The sequence below is a fragment of the Delphinus delphis genome, chromosome 7 (assembly GCF_949987515.2).
Source record: "Delphinus delphis chromosome 7, mDelDel1.2, whole genome shotgun sequence".
NCBI classification, from domain to species: domain Eukaryota; kingdom Metazoa; phylum Chordata; class Mammalia; order Artiodactyla; family Delphinidae; genus Delphinus; species Delphinus delphis.
This window is the reverse complement of record NC_082689.1, coordinates 73773416-73797979: the sequence shown is the minus strand read 5'-3', so window position 1 is coordinate 73797979 and position 24564 is coordinate 73773416. Positions and strand designations below refer to the sequence as shown.

At 36.8% G+C, this 24564-nt stretch overlaps 1 protein-coding gene across 4 annotated transcripts in view; it reads right to left on the bottom strand.

The window, feature by feature from the left end:
- Positions 1-24564, bottom strand: part of CYTIP (cytohesin 1 interacting protein) — a 71466-nt gene that overhangs the window by 7429 nt on the left and 39473 nt on the right. For 2 of the 4 annotated variants that reach the window (XM_060016772.1, XM_060016774.1), the window contains 6 exons: positions 19926-20085; positions 12971-13023; positions 12703-12757; positions 7544-7646; positions 7237-7330; positions 4396-4465 (listed from right to left, as the gene is read on the bottom strand). In XM_060016772.1, coding sequence (XP_059872755.1) covers positions 4396-4465; positions 7237-7330; positions 7544-7646; positions 12703-12757; positions 12971-13023; positions 19926-20081 — 531 coding nt within the window. In that variant the 5' untranslated portion in view covers positions 20082-20085. Of the gene's footprint in view, positions 1-4395; positions 4466-7236; positions 7331-7543; positions 7647-12702; positions 12758-12970; positions 13024-19925; positions 21812-24564 lie in introns of those variants that run through there. The other 2 variants (XM_060016771.1, XM_060016775.1) reach the window with 2 other exon arrangements.

Below are 24564 nucleotides of genomic sequence, written 5' to 3'. Positions count from 1 at the left end.
AACTCAAGAGAAAAAACACATTCTATACAGAACACAGACAACATTACTGAAGATATTACTAAAGAATTCAAAAATAACATAACAGTGAAAAGAACTGAAAAAAAGAATATAGATATAGTAGATGTATACACACATGTATGTATAACTCAGTCACTTCGTTGTACACCTGAAATGAACACAATATTGTAAACTGACTATACGTCAATAAAAAATAACATAACAAAAAAGATAAAGTGATACAAAATCTGAAGTGGTTAGGAAGCATGGAAAATAAATCAAAAGACTCTGAAATATGTCTAACAGAAATTTCAGAAGATAATCCAGGGAACGATGAGGAAGGTGTATTCAAAAAGGCCAAGCTGACAATTATACAAAACTGAAGAAAGTCAGAAGTCTTTAGACTGGAAGGACGCTGCAAGTTCCAAGCAGTGTAAATTTAGAAATGAATCCAGACCTAATCACATTGTGGTGAAACTGTAAATCAGGAAAGACAAAAGAACACCTTAAAAGCAACCAGCAAAAGATGAAAAATTGCCCAAAATTGAAATACTGGGTTTTGAAAAGAGCTTAAAAATGGGAAATCCTCTAGAGAGAATTACCGAGAAAAAAAAAATAGAAAGAAGGCATAAAAAGTAGTATAAATGAAAATGGGGACACAAGCACAGCTGCGATAGAAAAGAAAAAGATGAGAACAGAATGTTTATTATCAACTTCAGGCAATAAATTTGAAAATTTTAAAACTTTATTAACAAAAGCATCATTCAATAAACCTGGCTCAAACAAACAAACAAAAATAGAAAGGCTGAGCAGTCTTATGGCTAATAAAGAAACTGAAACAGAGTTTAGAAGTATTCACATCAAAAAGAAACACAAGCCCAGATAATTCAGATAGCGTTACAAGAATTCTACCAGAGGATGAAAAGGGGAAGAGACTCCTCACCTCATGCTAAGAGTCCAGTAAATTTGATACCAAAACTAAAAAAGATAGTCTGAGAAAAGAAAATTACAAGCCATTCTACCTGTAAGATGAAGTTACCCTCAACAATGCTAAAGAAAATGTTATCAAATCAAATCTACAAGTATATTAAAAAGATGATAAGTTATGACCAGGTTGGATTTATTATAGAAATGCAAGGGTGGTTTTACATTAGAAAATTTTTAAATGTTATTCACCAAATTGACAGATTTTTAAAAATAAATAAATGAGACCTCCTCAACACTTATAGAAAAAAAGTATTTGATACAATTTAATACACGAGCACTGTAAAAACTATCAGAAAACTTGGTGTAGAAGGGAACCTCCTTAATCTGAAAAGTATAACCCTAGAGACAGGAAAGAATCAAAAGAATTCCCTTTAAGGTCAAAAGCAAAGCAAGGATGCCTACTATTTTAGCTTCTATCCATCATTGTATTATAGGCCTTAACCAGTGTAGCAAAATAAGAAAAAGAGCTAAATATCATTCTCAGCAGGTAGTTATTATCTTCATGAGAAACTCAAAATAATCTAATTTATTAGAAATTATATAGTTTAGCAGGGTGTTTGAATATAACAGCACATAAAAATTGATTTCACACATCTACACATTAATCAAAACATTATTTTTAATAAAGAAACTATAATAAGAACAAAAATCATTGTACAAAGGAATAAATCTAATAAAAGCTGCATAGGATCTATCTGCATAAAATTATAGGAATTTATGGAAAGAAAAAAATTAAAAATTATTTACTGAGGTAGTCTGTCAGTAAGATAACTCAATACCATATGGATGTCAAGTCTCTTCCAATTGATCTATCTATATAAAGCTGTATTATCTATCAAAGCTCCAACATACATTCATAGAACTTAACAATCTGATTCTAAAATGTATACAGACAATCAAAGGGCCAAGAATAACCTGGAAAGCTTGCCCAATCAGACATCAATATTTATTACAAAGGTACAATAGCTGAGTTTGAAATAAACAAATTGATCAATGGATCAGAATTGGAAGCCTGTAAGATCCATTCATATCTGGAACTAGCTTAAAAATAGAGGTTTTACTGCAGGTCCGTTGGGGAAAAAGAAGGACTGTATAAAATAAATGGTACTGGGAGAACTGAGTACTCAAATAGAAAAAAATAAAACAAAATTGGAATCCTATCTCATACTACATACAAAAATTAATTCTGAATGAATTAAAGACTTGGATATTAAAAAGCTTTAAAACTTTTAGAAGAAAATATAGAAAATGCAGAGTACCTTACAAAGGATAAACAATTAGGAGCTCCCTCATAAACAAAATATCAAAGGAACAAAGCGTTCAAAGTGCTAAGGAGACAAAACACCAACTTAGAATAATTCAATTACCTATAAAACTCTCTATAGCAGCAGTGAAATAGATATTTTTCAATAAAGACCCACCTACCCTCACTAAAGGAGTATAATACTACAGCAAGAAGGAAAGTAAACCCGGAGGTAAAGAACAGAATACAAGAAACAAGGGCAAGGCTGACAGTTCACAGGTTGGTATACTTGTTTACCAGCTGTTAAGAAAAAAAGCCTGTCTTTTTCATTTTAAAAATGGATAGAATTTTCTCAAGTAAGCAATAATAAGGAAGATGGAGCCTTAAATGGACATTTAAACATGTTGAGGTCCTCATGATGTTCTGGGAGAGGATGGAGATGTTGAAAATTTTCTAGGTTAGAAAAAATAATAAAGTATGTATATTAAAAGTTCAAGAGAAAATGTTCAAAGAACAGAAAATGCTTAGAAGTATGCAAATATGTGTTGTGCAATAGAGTTCTTTATTCCATGAAACATAAACCTATTTTTCACTTATGTTTTAAATAACATCACTAGTTTACATTCTACATTTCTTTCCTTTTTTTTTTTTTACAAAAGCCTGAAAAAGCCAGTTTTACTTTTTTGAAAATGATGTTCACTAAGACTCTCTCTCTTTTGCAGAAACAAATTAACTTTCGACAGTTTAAAAAATCTAAATATAATATGAAGAACTATTTACTCCTTACAAAAATTTAATGATAAAATGTTAGAGGCACCCCTTTTAACATGAAGAAGATGACTCACTATTTATAACATCCTGAGGGTCCTAGCCAATATTGTAAGAGAAGAAAAAATAAACTAGTTGAATAATTGGGAGTAAAGGGGCAAAACTTTCATTATTTGCAGATGATACTATGTTTATATAAAAAAATCCAAGGGAATCTACAAACATATTACTAGAATAAAGGGAGTTCAGCAAGACTCCTGGATTTAAAACTTTACACAAAAATCAATAGCAATAAGCAGTTGAAAATGTAAAAGACCACATTAATTATAGCAAAAAAATTAGAAGGTATATAGAAATAAATATAATCAAAGATATATAGAAATGTATGAAGAAATTACAAAATGTTTTTGAAGTACATAAAAGACCTGAATGGAAAGAGAGATCCTGTGTTTGAAGTAAGGAAAGCAAAAACCATAATAACGTCGATTGATATCATTTATTCTATAAATACGATTCAATTACTATCACAGTCTGAAGAGGACTTTTTTCCGATGAATTTTATAAATTGATTCAAAAGATCACAGGGGTAAGCAAAATGACAAGAATATAAAACCAATGTTGACAAAGAAGAAAACAGGTCTTGTTGATGAATTAAATGTGGTAGAAGGGAGGAATAAAAGATAAAGTAGGAATATACCAACTCTACCCTCCTGAGCTCAATAACTGAGCGCATCCTGAGATGCAAATGAGCGAGGGCCTAGACTTCATGGTCTGCCAGAACCTCACCAGTCTAGGAAACTGAGATTTTTAAGACCCTCAAATAGCCTAGAGAATTTTCACTGAACATCCTGCATTGTACACTGTCTCCTGTAAACTTTAATTTCCTCTTCAAAGTTGACACTGTATTTGCCAGTGAAAGTAGATACAAGGACAGCCACAGGAGTAGAGGGAGATGATTTTTGTAGTAAGAATGAGGCAAAACGAAAGGATGCAGAGGAGGACAACAGAAAAACAAAACTCCCAGGCCCTCCTGCACACATATATAGCACTTGGGAAAATGACAAAAAGACAGCTTCTACTTCTTTGGTTTTTTCCAAACAAAATGTAAATTGAAAGAGATCACAGGTGCATTAATGAAAAGTTCTTCAGGTGATGTGCCTTCCTGTTGCCTTTCTGAGCCTCATAGACATGCAGAAGAAGGAAGGAAGAAAGTGATTTGCCCTGGTTTGTGGAATTTAATATTCCTGCAAAGGTAATTGTATGGCTCTTGATAATTCAGCAGTTTAGTCTCATCACGACATTTCATCTTCAAGGGCTATCTCAATTCTTCAAATAGATCTTTATTCTACCACTCACATTCAAGGATGAAAAATGTGTCTCACTGTATTAAATTAAATTACCTTTAAAACTTGCAGCTTTGCCTCAAGCTCTGTTCTTTTGAGAATCATTGTTCCATTAACAGTCTCTATCCTGTTTGAAGAAAAAAAGGAGGGGGAGGGGAAGAATAGCATGAGTGATTCTTTCAAACAAGTACCATCCTTATGGAGTACTACACTTTGAGCACAGGCTATCCTTAAAAAGTAACGTAAATGTTACCATCCTCACGGCACTTCAAGTATCTGGATGTAAGCCAAACCTTCTGACAACATTCTAAGAAAGACTATGGAAAATAAATACTCTCTTTGAGAGGGTGACTGAAAGAAAAGACTCTGGTTTATTTGTAAACTGTAGCTCATTTTATAGAAGCCCCTATATGGCAATGACGGTTGTTCTCTGCTAGAACCTATTCTTGTGTGGTCTGGGTGAGTCACCTCCTTCATTTGGTGAATATTTATTGGGCATCTACTATGTGCCAGACTCTAGACATCGTGCTAAAAGTGAGGGATACAGCAATGAAAACAGGCACTAGGGACTTTCAAACAATGGAGTCAAGAAGCTATTTCTTGAAACAAGGGAAAATCCTTTCTTCCCTAAGATTCTAGGAAATTTTACCTCTGTAAATTGCCTTAATTTTGGAACTAGAACAAATAGAACCAGAACTACTATGAGATAATAACTTTCATATGACTCTCATCTCAAAACCTTTTAAGCGTACAAACTTTAATCTTAGAATTATCCATCTAATGGTGTTCTTTCTCCCTATACCAAATGCCCTTCTAAAAATAAAAAGACTTGCTCTATCCCGAGTGATTTGATTTGTTTTGTGGGCTCAAGTTAGATGCCATCAATCTGCATAAGATAAATATGATATGTGAGTTATACAACTAAGCATTTTTAAAATATCGGTTCCAATTCATTTTGATAAATAAGCTGTAACTCTATAAAGATGCAAGAAAATTTTCAAGACATGGTAAAATAATAGTATTAAATGCAGAGACCAGTTTCCCTCTATTTCCAACAGCATTATGCCCAAGATAATGAGATGATAGCAAGAGAACACGTTGTCTGCTTTCTCATTAGCGGGTCTTGACTCTGGGCGATAGTGACAATTCCTATGAATCTATTTGGCACTTTAATGTTGACCTGACCTGCCCAAGCAATAGATGTCTGTGGGCAGAACTGCAGCCATAGATTGGCCGCTCTCTTCAGTATTTGTACAAACGGTCTCTCATCTTCCTTATCTCTGGATTTCCAATTGTCTCCACCCAATACTCTTTAATTATCCACCTGAGGTCTGCCCACTTTACCCATCTGGAATATAGGTTTCTGTTTCTAATCACCAGCATATTCCCCTGGACTCTATATGATTCCTACCTTATAGACTCAAGTTTCTCTGGAGCTCAAGTGGCCCCAACCTTTACCCTGAACTCATAGGATTCACAGAGTTGGACTCAGTCCTCTACCACCACCAGTCATCTTTCAAAACTACTCTCACACAAACCCCAAAGAAATAGCCTTTGAAGTTTTAGACTAGAATCACTAAAGAGTGTCCAGCAGATTTTTTATTGGCAGCTTACAAGGAGCAGCTGTGGTGTAGCTGGAGAATAGGGCCTGGCATCCAGAGCAGATGGTCAAATCCCAGCCCTGGCATTTACTAGATGGTTGGTCTTAACTAAACCTCATTTCAGCCTGAGTCACTTCATTTATAAATAGGAATATAACTAACTTCTGTGAAGAATAAATGAGATGATCAGAATAAATTCTAAAACTATTAAGCCTGGCTGGTGAGGCCCATACTCTGCTCCCTGGAGAACTCTGTCTTCATTTCTTACTATAGTCTTCCTAATTCACCAACCACCAATTCCACTGGCTTCCTCTCTATCCCTTGAATATGCCAAGCCCACTTTGAGAACTCAGAGACCTCTCCCTTTATCTGAAATGTTCTCACCAGGAGTTCATCTAACCATCCCTTCTCTTCATTTCGCTCTCAGCTCAAAGCTCACCTTCTCAGAAAGGACCACTTTAAACACTTAAGCTAAAATAGCAGCCCCCTCACTCAATGTTCTATCCCATTTCTTGTTTTACTTTCTTTATAGCAGTTATCAATAACTGAAATATCAAAATTACTTATTGTTGCAGGCTCTTCTTACCTATCTCCTTCCACAATAAAGCAATAGAAGAGTCTTTATCTCTCCTGAGCCTATCACAGAGCTGGAAACATAGTATTTGCTCAATAAATATCGTTTTAGTGAATGGGTAAATTCCATCTTTTAACTAATTACGAAGGTCTTATTAGTTACTAAGGGTGGAAATGTCAGTTGAATCTCTAACTGGGGAAACAAATGTCCCATTAGTAAGTTGGGAATAGTAGCAGATGTGAGTGTGTGTGTTGCACGGCATGAGGGCCGAGCAGACTGTTCTTTCAAACAGAACACTAGGAGAGAAAAACAATTGGCTGGTGGTAGAAGAGGAAAAAACTCAGCCCTTCTGACCTTTCATTTGTTCTAACCACAGGATTATATCAGCCATGGAAACTGGACCCATTCCTCTCTGTCCAAAGAGAATGTGTGCCAGTTTAATTGAATTTGAATTAAAAATAAAATTTAAAAAATGCTATCCCACCCACTCAGATGTTTGGGCTATTGATGTCCTCTGACTTCAGATGTTGACAACATGTTCAAGTTTGAGGAAACCTTGAGAAACAAAAGGAACTGATAAAAATGTCTGTACCCAATCCCCAAGCTATGGTGCACTGCCTCCCTTCTTGTGATCCTGAACAAAAAGCCTATTCATTCACTCAACAGGCATTATGAGAGACCGTAACATTTTTGAAGCCCCACGGGAAGCAGCCAGATAGTTACATTAGCAGGTTTCCTGATGATCTGATCAGGTCAACAACTTGTTTGTGGGTGAAACCTTCTGTGCTCACACCATTGATATTTGCAAGGACATCACCTGGGAGATGCCAAGAAAAATGAGTGTTAAAACGGTTGGTTAAATAATCTTTCCTGACCCACGAATGAAATAAAACAAGCAAGACCCAAACCTTGGCAACATAAAGGAGTTAAGGAAATTCAAAGCAACAATCATGTCCTGACCTTCACTATCAAAAAAGTTATTTTTCTTGCTATTTAAATAATTCCTAACATGAGCATAGTTCTAACTTACCAGCTTGCAGGCCAGCGCAGTGTGCTGGGCTATCCTCCTGGATTTTGCAGATCAGGGTGCACATCTCTGAGGAGCAGGTGTTCTGGTTTTGGAGCCTGTAAGTCTGTAAAATTAAAGGGATACATAATTCCTATTACCAAATATAAAATAGATCACTATTACCAAAAAACTCAAAATCTATTTGTTAAAAAAATATTAAGTGGTATCAGTTACCTTAAGCAGCATAATAGATAAGTGCAAAGAACAATTTGGGAAGCTTTTCTGAATATAAACTAAATCTAAGTACCAATCTTACACTTCTCCCACACAATCTGTAGCTGACTCCATTCATAAAAAATACATCTGGCTTAAGAAAGAAAGTAGGATAAGACTGGCTTAAGACTTTAAGACTTTCAAGCCTAAGAGACCACCTGATGCTATCATTATCGCATATTTAACAAGAAAAATTTGGTTTCTCTTTTCCCAATGGGCTAAAACAATAATGGCCAAGAGCAGAGAGAAAAATCTCTATGTGGTTCTCCCGAGCTAAAGTACTTCTTACAGGAGCGTATGAAACAGTACACATCCAGCAAGGGAGATACGCCAACAATAATTATTTTAAATCAGAGTTCTGCAAATAATGACAATCTGCCCTGCATTCATTCAAAAGCACTATGATTGACTCAATTACCTTCATTCCTGAGCGCTCGGTGGTACATCTGCCCTAAATACTCATTCATTAGCCACTCGACTGAATTAGAAAAAGTTATGCTTCGCCTCTGGCCTCAATTTGGCAAAAGCAGCTTGTTTTTGTTTTTGTTTTCGATTTGTACCAAGAACACAGCACAAGTGTTTGGTGAATAGAGTGGCCCAAGGACCTATATTTTTCTTTTTCACATATTTAAGTTATGAGGTCTTGCTGCATTTAGAATCAAAGTCAGCATTCTGAGTTGAGTAAGTCTTCTAAACATCTGTTTCCTAAAATTAAACCACATTCCAGCACTGCTTCCCTGTGGAAAAATGAATGTCCGATGTTCATTCCTTTTGGTATTACAGACCTCCAGGCTCTAGAACCAGCAGAACCAGAAGTCAGTCAAACTTCTAGAAACTTGACTTTGTTAACCTAAGAGATTTCTATGTACTTTGCAAGGCATTTAGAATCCCCGTATCTTAAAGATAGAGGGGACTTTCAGAGATCATGTAATCTACTTTCCATCTATGCCAGAGATCCCTTTAACAGCTTTTCTGCCCGGGAGTCTTCTTGCCACAGCCCAGGCCCTTCCAGAGATGGAAGGGTGGTCTGGTTCATGGAGGACATGAACCAAAGCTATAACAGACCCTCCTTTGGGAAACCACTGTTGTAATGATTCTCATTAGCAGTGAGAGTCTACCCTCCATGTCCAGGGAGAAAGGTGAGTACAGTGAAGGGGAAACATGTTAATTGATGTAGCCTGCACCTGTGTATATGTTTGCAACAGGTATAAAATTTGTGGCTTAGAGAAGGAAAGGCAGAGGTCCCCAAGTTTTGGAAAGAAATTATTAGTTGGATATTTCTCTCTTTTATCCAGTCTTCTAGCTCAGTCATTTCCTAGAGACACAAAAGTACATTGCCTTTCTCATGCCTGATAGCCTTCATTCTAACAGTTGTCGTTTGCTGATCTTCTACTGGAACCAGGCACATTACTAAGTACTTTATGTGTTAGTTCATTTGAAGTGCCTAAGAACCCACTAAGGTAGCACTGAAAGGATATGAACTCAGGTGTACATGAATCTAAGGTCTATCTTCCTGCCAAATTACTACATTACTCTCTGTAGCAGCAAAAAACTAGCACCCATGGAAACCAGAGGAGGTGGACTTGTTCTCTCCCAGCATGCCCTGCACCTGGTAGACAAGGGCCCAAATACGTGTTAATGATGGGGGCACAATAAGGGTACGTGAGGTTCTATCTGGTCTTCCAAATGTTGCCAGAGCATGTCCCCTATTTGATGACTACTACAAATCTTATGAGTACTAGAGAATAGGTTACGGCGTAGAGCTGGTAATGGAAAGCATACGCCATAAGGGAATTTGCAGAGGAGTGGATCCTTGCATCAGTAAGATAGCACAGACATGCTGCAGTCCAGAGGTGAAGCCATTAGCTCACATGAATCCACAAAGTTTCAAGGCACTAGCCTGCTCTCTACTAATGATAGTTTTGATTCTTGCTTCATATAGAGTGTTTATGGTATAAGGGAGAAACATGGGGGAAGCAGTGACATATCTATAGAAAAATGAGAAGAGATCCTCTCTGGTTACATTAAGTAAGAGTAAGTGAGTAGACTTTGCTCCTGTTTTCAGTAGCAATCACTGCACATCCTTGGGGATAATCTCATTTGAAAAGAAGTGGTCACAAAAAGCATAGTGTCTCTACAACAGAATAAGGAGTGTTTCATGTGAATGAGGAACAAGAGAGAGTACTATGCTTCTCAAACCTGATGGAAGAATTAGAGATTTCACCAAATTCAAAAGTAGAGGAGTTAAGAAAGGAGAAGGTCTCTTCTTTTCTCCTAGAGCCTTCTCCCTATTCATTGCAGCTAGAGTTCCATTTTGTTTCTTTATTCATAAAACACATCTTACATAGCAGCTTCCTGTTCCTAATCTAAAAACACACTGACTTTACAACTGTGGGGCTTATATTTAGTCACCAAAGTTTTCTGAAGGCAGCACCAAAGTTAAGATATAAAAACTGATGTGCAGTATAAGGATATGGTTATGCAAAATGCCTCTAAAAGAAATGCAAAAGTGTAATGGAAAAAGAACACAGTAATACTTAAACTACTTCTCTTGCACTTAATTAGACTAGACTTCATTTGACCTAACTCATCACCTTAGCAAATATGGCCACGAAAAGCAAACAGAAAATAAGAAATGAAATTCTTAGGCTATTAAATAGAAATCCATAAAGAAGTCAAAATTTTCCTAAAGCACGAGACAATACGCACATACAGCCAAATGTTCTTAAGTGTTTCAAATAATAGTTTAAAAATGTTGCCATAGTGAAAGCAATCTTGAGAAAGAAAAATGGAGCTGGAGGAATCAGGCTACCTGACTTCAGACTATACTACAAAGCTACAGTAATCAAGACAATATGGTACTGGCACAAAAACAGAAATATAGATCAATGGAACAGGATAGAAAGCCCAGAACAGGATAAACTCACACACATATGGTCACCTTATCTTTGATAAAGGAGTCAAGAATATACAATGGAGAAAAGACAGCCCCTTCAATAAGTGGTGCTAGGAAAACTGGACAGCTACATGTCAAAAAATGAAATTAGAACACTTCCTAACACCATAAGCAAAAATAAACTCAAAATGGATTAAAGACCTAAATGTAAGGCCAGACACTATAAAACTCTTAGAGGAAAACATAGGCAGAACACTCCATGACATAAATCACAGGAAGATCCTTTTTGACCCACCTCCTAGAGAAATGGAAATAAAAACAAAAATAAACAAATGGGACCTAATGAAACCTAGCTTTTACACAGCAAAGGAAACCATAAACAAGATGAAAAGACAACCCTCAGAATGGGAGAAAATATTTGCAAATGAAGCAACTGACAAAGGATTTATCTCCAAAATATACAATCAGCTCATGTAGCTCAATATCAAAAAAACAAACAACCCAATCTGAAAATGGGCAGAAGCCCTAAATAGACATTTCTCCAAAGAAGGTATACAGATTGCCAACAAACACATGAAAGAATGCTCAACATCACTAATCATTAGAGAAATGCAAATCAAAACTATAATGAGGGGCTTCCCTGGTGGCGCAGTGGTTGAGAGTCTGCCTGCCGATGCAGGGGACACGGGTTCGTGCCCTGGTCCGGGAAGATCCCACATGCCGCGGAGTGGCTGGGCCCGAGAGCCATGGCCGCTGAGCCTGCACGTCTGGAGCCTGTGCTCCGCAACGGGAGAGGCCACAACAGTGAGAGGCCCGTGTACCAGAAAAAAAAAACAAAAAAAAAACTGCAAAATGCTGTTTAAATGCTGGAGAGGGTGTGGAGAAAAGGGAACCCTCTTTCACTGTTGGTGGGAATGTAAATTGATACAGCCACTTTGGAGAACAGTATGGAGGTTCCTTAGAAAACTAAAAATAGAACTACCATATGACCCAGTAATCCCACTACTGGGCATATACCCTGAGAAAACCATAATTCCAAAAGAGCCATGTACCACAATGTTCATTGCAGCACTATTTACAATAGCCAGGACATGGAAGCAACCTACGTGTCCATCGACAGATGAATGGATAAAGAAGATGTGGCACGTATATACAATGGAATATTACTCAGCCATAAAAAAAACCGAAATTGAGTTATTTGTAGTGAGGTGGATGGACCTAGAGTCTGTCCTACAGAGTGAAGTAAATCAGAAAGAGAAAAACAAATACCATATGCTAACACATATATATGGAATCTAAAAAAAAATGGTTCTGAAGAACCTAGGGGCAGGACAGGAATAAAGATGCAGACATAGAGAATGGACTTGAGGACACGGGGAGGGGGAAGGGTAAGCTGGGATGAAGTGAGAGAGTGGCACTGACATATATACACTACCAAATGTAAAACAGATAGCTAGTGGGAAGCAGCCGCATAGCACAGGGAGATTAGCTTGGTGCTTTGTGACCACCTAGAGGGGTGGGATAGGGAGGGTAGGAGGGAGACGCAACAGGGAGGGGATATGGGGTTATATGTATACATATAGCTGATACACTTTGTTATACAGCAGAAACTAACACAACATTGTAAAGCAATTATACCCCAATAAAGATGTTAAAAAAAAAAAAACACATCACTAATGCAAATATATAAAATGCACATTATAAAGAGTACATCACTCTCTTATTTATGAGCTGGCTGATATCAAGAATTTCTGATCAGTCTCAAACCTACCAGAAGACTAAAGCGCTACAAACAAGAAGCAGACTATGTCTCAGGGTGGGTTTTTTTATCCGCTGAATGTTTTCTTTCCTTGATGGTACCCAACACACTGAAAGACTACCAAAAACATTGAAAACAAGTCACAGCCTCCATCATTCCCTAAGCCCAACTTCATTCTTTCTCTGCAAATATCATGACATAACCAGTGCCACTTTCTTCACTAAAAGTCTGGAAAATCTGAAAACTGCCCACCTGAATTTCAAAGCCAAATTTTCCTTTATTTTGTTTTTCCACAGTAACAAGCTTTCTGTAAAACAAAAAACAAAAAATTAGGCATGAAGATCAAAGTATAACATTTGGCACATACCTATCATTAAAAATAACTGTCAATAAAAAATAGCTGATGTTTATGTTAACTGTAGTATATAAGACTCTATGTGTGTGTGTGATATCAACAGCCTGGAAAACTGTGTTCCTAAATATCTTGCTGAGAAACCAAAAAATAAATTAATTTCTTTACCTTTGAGACCAGAAAAAGGTATGATCTAAAGAACTTGATCTCGTCAGAGCAAGCTGAAAAACACAAGCACACAGTTATTGAAAGGTCCTTAAGACACATCTGCAAAATGTTCTATATCACAAAGGACTTTGTTCTTTATCACCTTCTTTGGCCCAGCTCCTGGGAAATTGTTACGGAAAGGCGGTAATCTCCATTCTCTAGCGATAGCAAAGGAGAGCTGGGAAAGGGACCGTTCAGGCAGTCCGCTTGAAAGATTAAATGAGGCTTCCATAATAATACCCCATGGCAAAAGAGTTAATGTAATGTGGCAAAGCTCCAAAGCTTCCAAAAAGAACTTCATATCTAATCTGTATTTAAAATAGCCTCTGAAAGGTTAACCACAGCAATTTATAATCACACTGAAATCCAAAGAAAAATAACACCCATGGAATGGCATATAAAACCCAAATAGTTGATAGTTTGGGGAGATGCTGATGAAATGACTGTGTTTATTGTAATAGTTCAATATGTTACTGTTTTTAGCAGGATAAAATCATCTCTAAAGAACTAACGAATACTCAGAAGCACAATTCGGGTGAAATCAGAGACTCAAAACCTCAATTCTTTTCATGATTTATTTTTGCAATAGTTGTAAAAGAGTACAGTGAGATTTCCAGCCAAGAAAGGAAAGGAACCTCAGAATGATGTAAATGGTATAAATAACATCACCTTTACTCCTCTGCATGTTTTGGGAAAAGATCATATAAACATAAGCTTCCAGGATACAGTCTACCGTTATAAACAAAGTAAAAATTAACAAAAAGTGGCATCTTGTTTTTAAGGTAATTATACTGAGTTTTTGTGTTTCTTGTTTTGTTTATTTGCTTAGGAATTAACAAATGTTAATTAGCTCTTTCTCAAGTGTTGGTCCAGGGCTCCAAAACATAAGCTCATTCTACTAGTTAACCCATGGTGTTTATTTAACTGGCAACCTATTATGCTTCTCATATGTCAAGGACTACAGAAAATATCAGGAGATCAATGCAGGAGTCCAAACAAATAAAAGTAAAATAGAGGATGAAAGCCAGGAGAAAAACACGTAGAAGAAATGAATGCACAAATTAAATCTTCATTAAGGCATTTGTGAGTGGAGAAGCTTACATCACTAGAAGGAATTTGAATTACCAAGTACAAAATGTCAGCATTCTCACAAATTTTCTGGAATGGCTCAGTGTTCAGAATTTGGCCACTGGTCAGAAATGTTAACATAATGAAGACCTACGAAGACCTCTTCCTAACAATTTGATGTAAATTAATTATATTTTCCTCTCTTGTCAGTTTTGGACTTCAAATCATTTATATCATCGTGAAGACTGCAATAGGAAGGCTCAGAACCAAAAAACGAAAAAAGTTCTCTCTATTTGCTAAAAAGTATCTGTTTTCAATTTATAAGGACTAACTGTGGAAGACCTATAACAGTTTGTATGGTTTGTTTCAGCCTGATTTTGTCCTGATAAGTACCATTAACAAGGGTGGGGACCATTCAGTTATGCAGTAGGCTGTCTTCTTGAGGAAGATAGCAGTAAATTCGATATGCCCAAGCATTCTCAACCTCTCTATTATACTGTACACACATTTTCTTACCTACTTTCATTATTTTCATTTGCTTGGCTTTGATCCTTATTTCAGATTGTAAAGTACTTAGGTAGGTCATACCTAATCGTGCTATCTGTAAATCATAACTAGGGTTGATATTTAAAATCATTACTCTTGCTGTTAATATTCATCAGATAATGCACATATTCATTCATGTGGAGGCACAGATGTGTATTTATGTGAAGGGCAGATTGGATTAAATACCTCACTTCTGTTCATAATTCCCCGTATCCTTTGGGCCTCTTGGGGAATGTATTTGTTTTACTTCTACCCCAGTGCCCATCACAGGGCCTGGAGTCGAGTGGACCCGTAAAAACAGCTAAACAGACAAACAGAAGTAAACTACTAGACTACAAGATGAGCAGGTAAGAGGTGGTGGGAGATCCAAAGTAAGAGAGCCTTCAACTCTGTCCTTCATTAAATTAAATACCAATAGGAAAAGCTCAAGGGTGTACATTTAAAAATATGAAGTAAAATTTAAAATGAAAGAAAACAAACAACGATAAAAAAAACAAACACCGGAATCGCAAAACAGCAAGAACCATAGAAAAAGGACTAATAGAAAGCAAAGTCAGTCAGTAATGCCTTAATACACAACTGCTAAATGAATGAATGGTGGCAAAAATTAATGAGTCCTTACAATTTTGAGCTTTCCTTCACCAATTTTAAATACCCTTTTGCTAAGCAAATAATCATAGCATTGATGGGAACTTCAAGATTTCATCTCTTCCACCATTTAACCTGCCTTCTAAATCAAAAATTATTCCAGATAGTTTCAAATATAAAATTGTTTAAGTCCACATGACAAATCCCAGACTTCTATAGAGAAGGAAATTTCCCCACCTCTCTCGGTCTAACCTTTCTATCTAGCTAATCAACTAGATTAAGATGGAAATATCTGCCTAGCACAAGGTGAGATGCAGAGCAGATACTCAATTCTTGTGGACTGACTGATCCAGGTCATCAGTGACACAAAGGAAAAACTCAGACTAAATCAAATTAGGAATTAGTTTCCACTCTGGATCAGCAATGAGCCTGTCATAGGCACTTAACGGTTAAATAAAAAAACAATTTAAATAAATTAAGCACCATCAAATTCTCTGACACGTTCCACATCTCGCCACAATGCTTACTTGGTTTTGATCTGGGCTGTCAGACTCAGGCGATGTGGAAAGGAACGTTCTCAGGGTTCAACCAACTATCTGCCTAAGTGACAAGAAGTACGTCTGAGGTCTTAGCAAAGGTCTTACACTTTAGAAAAAGTTTTCCCTGCGGCCCTGGAGTGAGCAGCCCTCTTCTAGCATCTGACCAGTGGAGTCTCTGCTCCCTTGACTGCCCTCCCAGCCTGAGCTTTTTCTTAGGGCTGTGGGGATGACAGCGAAACTCATGAATGAGGAACTGGTGTGCAATGAACAGCATATGCTGGCAACAGCTGTCTTTTATTACACATTATCTAATATGAGAAATCTAGGTTTAGCAGTTTGGCAGGGCTGCAAACTACACATTCAATTACATCTGCTGAGTAGACAGCTCTTTAACCCCTTGCTAGCTTCTAAAATAAAGATGCCTGGGGTAGGGCTGAGGATCCGTCTCTTTTGTTTTTAGTCAGAGGACTTAAAAGATTAGACATCAATGTTAAAAATGTCATTTTTGCTGCTATGCAATGATTCACAATGCCCCTCTTTAGTGCGAAACCAAGACCAAATACTTCAGCTGTCAGTTTGCAAAAACTAGGAATAATCTGCCCCAGAGCCAGCCAGACAGCCCTGCAGAAGGAGCTTGTAGTTCCATACTGTAGCCACTTCTGCGGCTAAGTAACAGCCTGTTACTTCCTGGCCCCTCTGTGTACTCATTTCCTGAAACTGTTGTGGGTCGGGGAGGGGAGGATACCTGTTCACAGATGAGGTATTTTTGGTTTTGTTGTTTGTTTCAAAAGTCCCAAAATTATGTGCTCTGCTCCCTTTCCAGTCCCCTGCCTCATTCTTCCCAATTCTTCCATGAACACAGGTTGTTTTTTTTTTTTTTTTTCCTTTTCAAATCAGGAGCTTTAGGATAGCAGGGCTCCACAGAAATATTCTAAGATTAGCAAAATAATAGAGCTGAACTCAAGTTTTTAAATTTAAGGGCCCTTTAGGAACCCAAATAGAAGGTTGTGGCTTCTCAGGAAAGTCCCATTGTGGGCCCATGAACCTCTTTTTCAAGAAAGAATGTTTGGATATTGTCTCTAAGCATACCACAGTATGGATTAGAGAATACTTTTCAAATTCTTTTGTAGTGAAATTAACAGTTTTCTACTGAACGTATACATTCAATGATCAAAATATCTTGCAGTCAGGAACACTTGGGAGTTTTGGTAATGGATGGGTGTATAGCCAGAAATAATGCAAAAGCTCGTGAAGGGCAGAACCCATCCCAGAAATACACACATTACCGGGTTTAGCACAATATTCTGTACCTGAACTTACAAGTGAAATAACCCTTCCAGAAGTTGTCTATTTAGTAATAATTCGATAACCAAAAGAAAACCAGGCAAAGAGAGTCTGTCTGTGGTCCCACTAACGCACATGCAGGCTTCTCCTCTGTTTGTCAGGTTTTCGCTATAGCATTCAGTGAAAACTACTTTCCAACGACAACCCACTGCCCTTGGGAGAGTGGGTGTAAGGTCCAGTGGTACTCCTTTAGCATTGCCACATTCATCAAGATGACGTTACTTGATCCTGTCTCCCTCCTACAGCGTTTTCTATTGCAGAGATGGTTTTTTTTCTAAAACCATGTTCAGAAGTAGAAGCCACACTGGGAGTGTGTCACCTCCTACAAATAAAGGTATTGAGATCATATAAACACACAGAAATCTGTTTTTAAATAATGTTGAGTATAAACACCCTGGCTAACCAGATAGAGCTTTGCAGAAAGCAAAGCCAATGATAACAAGAAGTATGAATTGCTGACATCAGCCCTGAAAGGGTTGAAAATAACAGTGGGCAGAGAAACACCTGCTTGTGGGACTGCCTCAAAGGGATCTTGTTGCCTGCAGTTCAGTCAGTGCCAAATAGGTGATTATTCTCTAAAAAACCAGTTAAGGGAAATGAACATCCATTCGGAAAATTCTGAACTGTTGGGATAAACTTGCATCAAGCCTCACTGATGATAATTGTATAGAATCAGAAGTATCGTATACAAGACGTTTTGTTTTGCCTTTTTGTTTTCTTAAGTAAATCTCACAACAGTAAGAAAAAGCTGTTTGAATAGGAAAAGTCTTACCATGGGAAAGAATATGAGAAAAGGGAAAAGAGAAGAACTAAAAAAGATGAGAACATATGAATAAAATAACTGGTGTGGAAATGTGTGTGTATGTGTAGATATTATACAGATTATACACACACACACACACTCAGGTACATCTCATATGCCTACATCCCTCTCATTATCTTCTGCCAATAGCCTTCTACTGATTCCTCTTTTTAGTTCATGCTACCTTCACTCAGGCTTAAAACCAGATGCGTCTCCTCCTTCTTCACTGCCTTCACAGCCAAGCCTCTGAGCCTCTTCTCCATTCCTTCGAATCTTCTTTCTCCAACTACAAAAGTTGCTCCCTCACTGCTAGTCTCTCTCTACCCACTTACCGACAAGCATGTTGTCCGACTAAGGTTCCTAAAACCTTCTACTCAATCATGCTCAGTTGTTTCCCTGTGCTGGTCAAATTACTACTTCCTCAGGGAAAGTGTCCAAGTGTTGTGTAAAGCAGCCCAGCTCTGAGGTCTCCCCTCCCCTCCCACACAGACTCTCATCAGGTCCACCTAACACAATAATGTGTTGTTACTTAAACTGCCCTAAGAGCCCCAAGATCTGTGCTGCGGCATTTAAATTATTCCTTTGCTCTGGAATACCCTTCAATATCTGGAATATCTATCCTTCAAGGTTGTATTCAAAGACATGTACTTGGATTGGAGCAGGTATATTATTTTACGTTGTATAATGCCTATTGGTTCTGCCTACTCAGTTGTAAACCCTGTAAGACCAGGAAAAAGTGTCCTTCTCATCTTTGTACACCCTACACTGCTGTACACATGAAAAGTGAATAGAGATTTTGGTACTTCCCACAGTTGCTTTAGTTTCAGACAGTAAATTGATAAGAATATTCATTATTATGTTAAACAATGTCATAAAGGCACTTTTGGATTGAAAAGGATCAATCATCCAAACCATGACAAATTATTCCCTTATCTTCATTGTGAAAAATACCAAGGAATCAGCTATGTACATCACTGAAAAAAGATCACGACTCTCCCACTATGCTGTAACTCTCTAATCCTGAAATTAGAAGGCTTAAGAGGAACATATGATGTGCACACAAGATTTAAGGGCAAAAATTCATGCTTTAAAGCAATTCTTAATATTTTCTGTATTCAGATATGTACGTGGGGCATTATAGCAAGTTATTTAACCAAAATCTGAAGAGGTGTTTTGGTTTAAATTTTTTTTACTAGCTGGAAATTGAAAAATGAAAAAAAACCGCACAATAAATCCAGTTGTACATGGATTTTTTCCAAATGAGTTTTCCTCTCTAGGGAAATACTTTTCAATAAAAATTAAAATAATAGCATAATTATTGAGCACATACTACATGTCAGTCACTCTGTTAAGCACTGTACATTTCCTCACTTAAGCTGCAGAAGAGCCTCACTGGATGGTTCTATTATTATCTTCATTTTAGAAAAAACAAAACTGAATCTTAGAGAAGAAGGTGACTCTACTCAAGATTCTACAGTTAGTAAGTGGTGGACCTTGCACTCATTTATCCCATTAAGAGTCTTAATTCCCAATAGTGTGAGGTATGTGCCAGTGCCCCAGAACTGAAGATAATTTAGTCAATAAAATTTGCCCTAATAAAAGTATTCTCATTGGATTATGAACTGAAATGACTATCAACGACTGGGAGAGAGGCTGGGAGGGAAGGAATCAATGGGAGACACTGGAAAAAGGAAAAAGGAACAATAACTCTCAAGCTGGTTGTGTCTACATACACCTTCTTCAAGTTGATGCGCTCAATGATTTTTATTTTACCTGAACACCTCTTCCAGTAAGAAAAACAATCTTCTTTTAACTTTTGCCCTAAAAATGTTGTCTTATAGTCTTAAATCTTCAAGATTTAAGGATTAGCGCAGGAGCTTTCTGGGTTCCTCACCTCCTTCCTCACCCATACTCTGAGCCACTAATTTCAAAGCAGCTAAAATAACATTTTTAATATGCAGTCAGACAAACATCACTCTGCTCTCAAGAGAACATGAACACTCTAAAAGGTACAAAATAGCAACCGTACCTGCTTTCTTCCCCGAGGCAAAGTAGCCACAGTATCTGCCAGCATTTGAAGCCTTCTATTATCATCCATGGGAAAGCTGCCTGTGAGTGTGGGGTAAGAGCTATACGCTGGACCAGCGCAGTACTCCACGAAACTGCCATTGCTGCTCTGTTGCATGAGCCTTTGTAAAGACATTGTGAATAAAGATTACTCCAGCTAGCACATGGTTGAGTGGCCTTGCAGGCTGGGGGAAGCTAAGAGCGTAACCCTCTGACAAGTAATCAAAAGTAGCAAAGCAGAGAGAGCCCATGTGACTTCTGTGGTTTGAGGTACTTGTTACACAAACCCTATCTTGCAGTTCACTCCCATTTCTCAGTGCTCTTTTCTTTAAGCCCCTGAGAAAACCTAAAGCTAGTTTATACCATTAAAATAAGTCGACTTATTTTTTTTCCTCCTTCAAACAGCCAGAACTCTTATGCTTTCATGTTCTATGGCAAGTTGTGTTCAAAACACCATCTGCCTTTTTTTTTTCAAAGCAAAAAGAAAAACTTCCCCAAATTCTGCCATTTGTTTGCCATCCACTAGGCTACTTAATATGGTCAGTGCAATGTAAAAGTCAGGATGTGCGGACATTGAGTTCTTGTGAATATAAGCAAGACTTACAGGATCCAGTCATAAGGTCCTCTCACGAAGTCCTTGGAATGTACTTTCCCCAAAGTACATCTTAGCTCATTAATGGTCATCAAAAAGACATTATATCTGCCACGTGGTCTGTGACCATTCAGCATTCTTCTGATTGCCCTTCCACTACTCTGTCCTCACTAAAATTATCCATTATCTTTACAAAGAACAATGGGAGGGGAAGACCAGCCCATTTAGAGCACAAAGTTGTCCATATCTTAGACTGGAATTTGTCACAGCATCAGCAAGTGGTCCCAGGGGAGGAATGAGGAGGCCATGAAAGTAATAGGCAGACCAAGGTGGCACAAGGATGTTGCCAGTTGGTCCCTGCTTATGCATATGGGCCAAGGGTACCATCATGAATTACTCAAGATCACAGATGCTTTTATTGGCTGGGGGGTGGGGGGATTGGGGACATGCAGTTTTAAGAGACTTGATTTTAGAGAAGCAGCAGTGTATATAAGTAGAAGGAAGATTCAAAACAAAAATAAAAATGAGAAGTTTTGCATAGTATAAAAAGTCAATTGTCATTTTCAAAATCATTTGGAAGGTCAATAGTAGGATTGTAGAGACAGAAAGTCTTTGAACTAAAATGGAAGTCAATGTGAATTCAGCTCAAGCAGAGCCTGCCAAATGTAAATTGTAAAATCTTCTGAGTTAACAGTGCTTCAAGAGATGGAGCCACCTCAAAAATTTTTAAAACCCTATCACAGCATGACTCATTACCATTGGAACTGGATAATGACATGAGCAAAATGATGTCTCCAAAGACATAAAAAGATCTAAATCAGGGATTACAAACACATATGCCGTCTGGGTTCAGGTAGGTAAAATAATATAACATATATGTGTAAAACAAAAGGGAGTGGCAGAGACTTTGGCAACTAAAAATATGGTCAATTATAAAGACATTTATGTAATATGTGTGTGTGTGTATGTGTGTGTGTGTGTGTGTGAGAGAGAGAGACAGAGAGAGAGAGAGAGACAGAGAGACAGAGAGACAGAGAGAGAGAGATTGATTTTAAAAACATCTCCAGGCTGCTATAAGGTACATGACTTAAATCAACACTGTTACTTGAGGACAGCAGTCTTCCTGTCCTCTGGGAATTTTATAAAATTAGGGAAATATTTTAATATTTCAAAATACCAAATGGAAATTACATATTTGCTTGATATAAGGCCACTAGGCCAACCAACAACCAAGTTTTACAGATGGATGCTAAAATTGTATCAATTTAGTTGTGTGATACTAATCTTAAGCTAATATAAATTATAGAAATCTATTATTAAATTAAGAAATTGGAAAATAAATTATCTTTTTACTTAATTTATGAAATGTGTTTAACAAGTAGAATATTTCAAATCATGAGATCCATGGCTGTAAAATTGGAGTCAAAGGCAAGTTTGACATTCAGCCAGTACATACCGGCATGGTCACACTTGTTAATTACATATTTATGACTTGGTCTATTTTGATTGGTCAGTTCCCTGTTCTGATTGTTAGGACGTGTGTCATACTAGTTATTAAATATTTTTAATAACATCCCTGATCAAAAGTATCCTTTGTGACAAAATGTGGGGAAAAACTAATCTTTCCATACAAATGTGACTTCCATCCTCAAACCTTGATTTACAAAGGTGTTCTACTATTTACAACTTCTCTTTTCTATAGAATTTACCTTAAGACAAATATAATAGCCTGAAGCTGTCTTCCCCTTCATCATCCCCTTTATTTTATAATAAAATGAAACCAGATCAAGCTATCTACCTGCTCAAAAGATTTCACGAGTCCCTCGTTGTCCATAAAATAAAATTAAAAGTAAAATTAAATTAAAGAATTTCAAGTTCTTACCTAACTTCATCTCTGAAATGTCATATCACTTTTTTTAGAGACATCAATGGTTTAATGGATGGGGGATCTGAAGCAAGGTCCTGGAGCAATACCCCACTGTGTGCTGCAGACGGAGGGCAGGACATGGTAACTGCCTTCGCTCTCATATCACTTTTTTCAGATCATTCTTTTAAGACTTAATATTTTATTGTTAGACTACAGTTAATTGTACACAAGTCTGTTTCTACACTGTCTCATTTCCTCTAATTACCTTGAGCACAAGGCCCATCTCTTATCTTTAGATTTACACTCATGTCCTATATCTATAGGTGTTCAGTAAATGTTTGTTAAGAAAAAGAAAAGGGTAGAGCAGTAGATATTTAACAAAATGAATTCAACAATATTGTTCTAAAACATCAAAGAAGAAAAGCTAAACTGGCAGAAAATTTTTGTGCTATTAACCCATATTCCAAAGTGCTATAGTCTTCTATAAGAGTGATCTGAAAGATGTGGACAGAACCTTTTACAGTAGTCAAAGTAGTCAAAAAATCATGAGATTAGACCCAGGTTACTTTATCAGTGCTATACCAAATTTTCAAGATAAATACAAATCTTATATTAATAGTCCCAGAGCATAAAACAAGATGCATTCTCTAAAGCTAATTAATCTGATCCTAAACTATATAAAGAGGGAAAAAAGGAAGGAAGGAAGGAGTGAAGGAAGGAAGGAAGGAAGGAAGGAAGGAAGGAAAGGAGGGAGGAAATTAAGCTAATCTCACTTATTAATTCTGATACAATTAAAATATCAAATTGAGTCCAATAGTGTATTAAAAATAATACCTCTCAACGAAGTAGGATGTACCCCAGGAATACAAGGATACTTCAACTTTAGGATATAAAATACTAACAGACATCACTAAATCTCTGGATGAAAGAAGAAATTCAATGCAATAGACACCGACAGTATAGTGATTCATCTTTGCTTTGAAAAATCCTAAATAAATGAGGAATAGAAGGAAAACTTTCTTAGCATAATGAAAGGTATCTACCAGAAACACTCACAAAATATCATCTTCAATGTTGAAATGTGTTTCCATTACAGTGAGAAGGAAAGCAGAGATGACAATAGCCCTCACCACTGATCACTGTTGTAGTTCATATCACAGATAGGAGGCATAGAATTTGTAAAGAAAGAGACTAAACTATAAGGTTTGTTGGTGCTATGGTTGCATAACTAGAATATCCAAGACAATCCACTGAAGAACAGACTTAATAAGATAGTTTTCCTAGATGTAAGATTCTAAGGGTAACATATAAAAAGAAAGAAATTTCTCATACAGCAGCAGTGGATGATATGAACTGGTAATATCAGAGGAAAGAAATACTATCAAAATAGCCAAAAATTCATAAAACAGGAATGAACTTAGCAAGCATTTTTAAGATTTTATGAAGAACATTATAAAGTCCAGAGTAAGGGAAAAAATACCATGTTCCCATATGAGAAGAGTCCTTCTTGTAAAGATGTCTATTATCCCCAAATTTTCTAAAATATTCAATGTACTGAATTCAAAATCCACACAGGTTTTGTTTGTTTGCTTGTTTATAAAATTTGACATACATTCTTACACTCATCTGAAAGAGAAAGTGCACAAGATGAGCTAAGAAAAATTTGAAAATAATAATGGTAGGGGATAGAGGTAAGGATGAGCATTGAGAAAATCACCCTACTTGGGTATCAGAAAATATTACAAGAGTTAGGACTGTATGGTCAAATAGAATAGGTCAATGAAAAGAATAATGACAAATCAAATATTGTCAATGAAGAGAGAATCCCAAAACATATCCATGAATATTCAGAAATTTACTATATCATTAACTTATTTTAATTCATTAGGAAAAGAATAACCCCTTCAATAAATGGGTTGGTACCCGTGTGGAAACAATTAAGTTATAGTCTTTTATTACATTATAATAATAAATTCCAGATGGCTTAAAGAGTTAAGTATAAAGATAATTTTAAATATTTAAAATAATAGCAAAAATATAAAGTATTTTAGTAAGATTAGATTGGGAATGGTTTTCCTAACAATACAGAGAAGTCCAGAGAGCATTAGTAACATAAATAACTTCCATTCAAAGAAAAAAAAC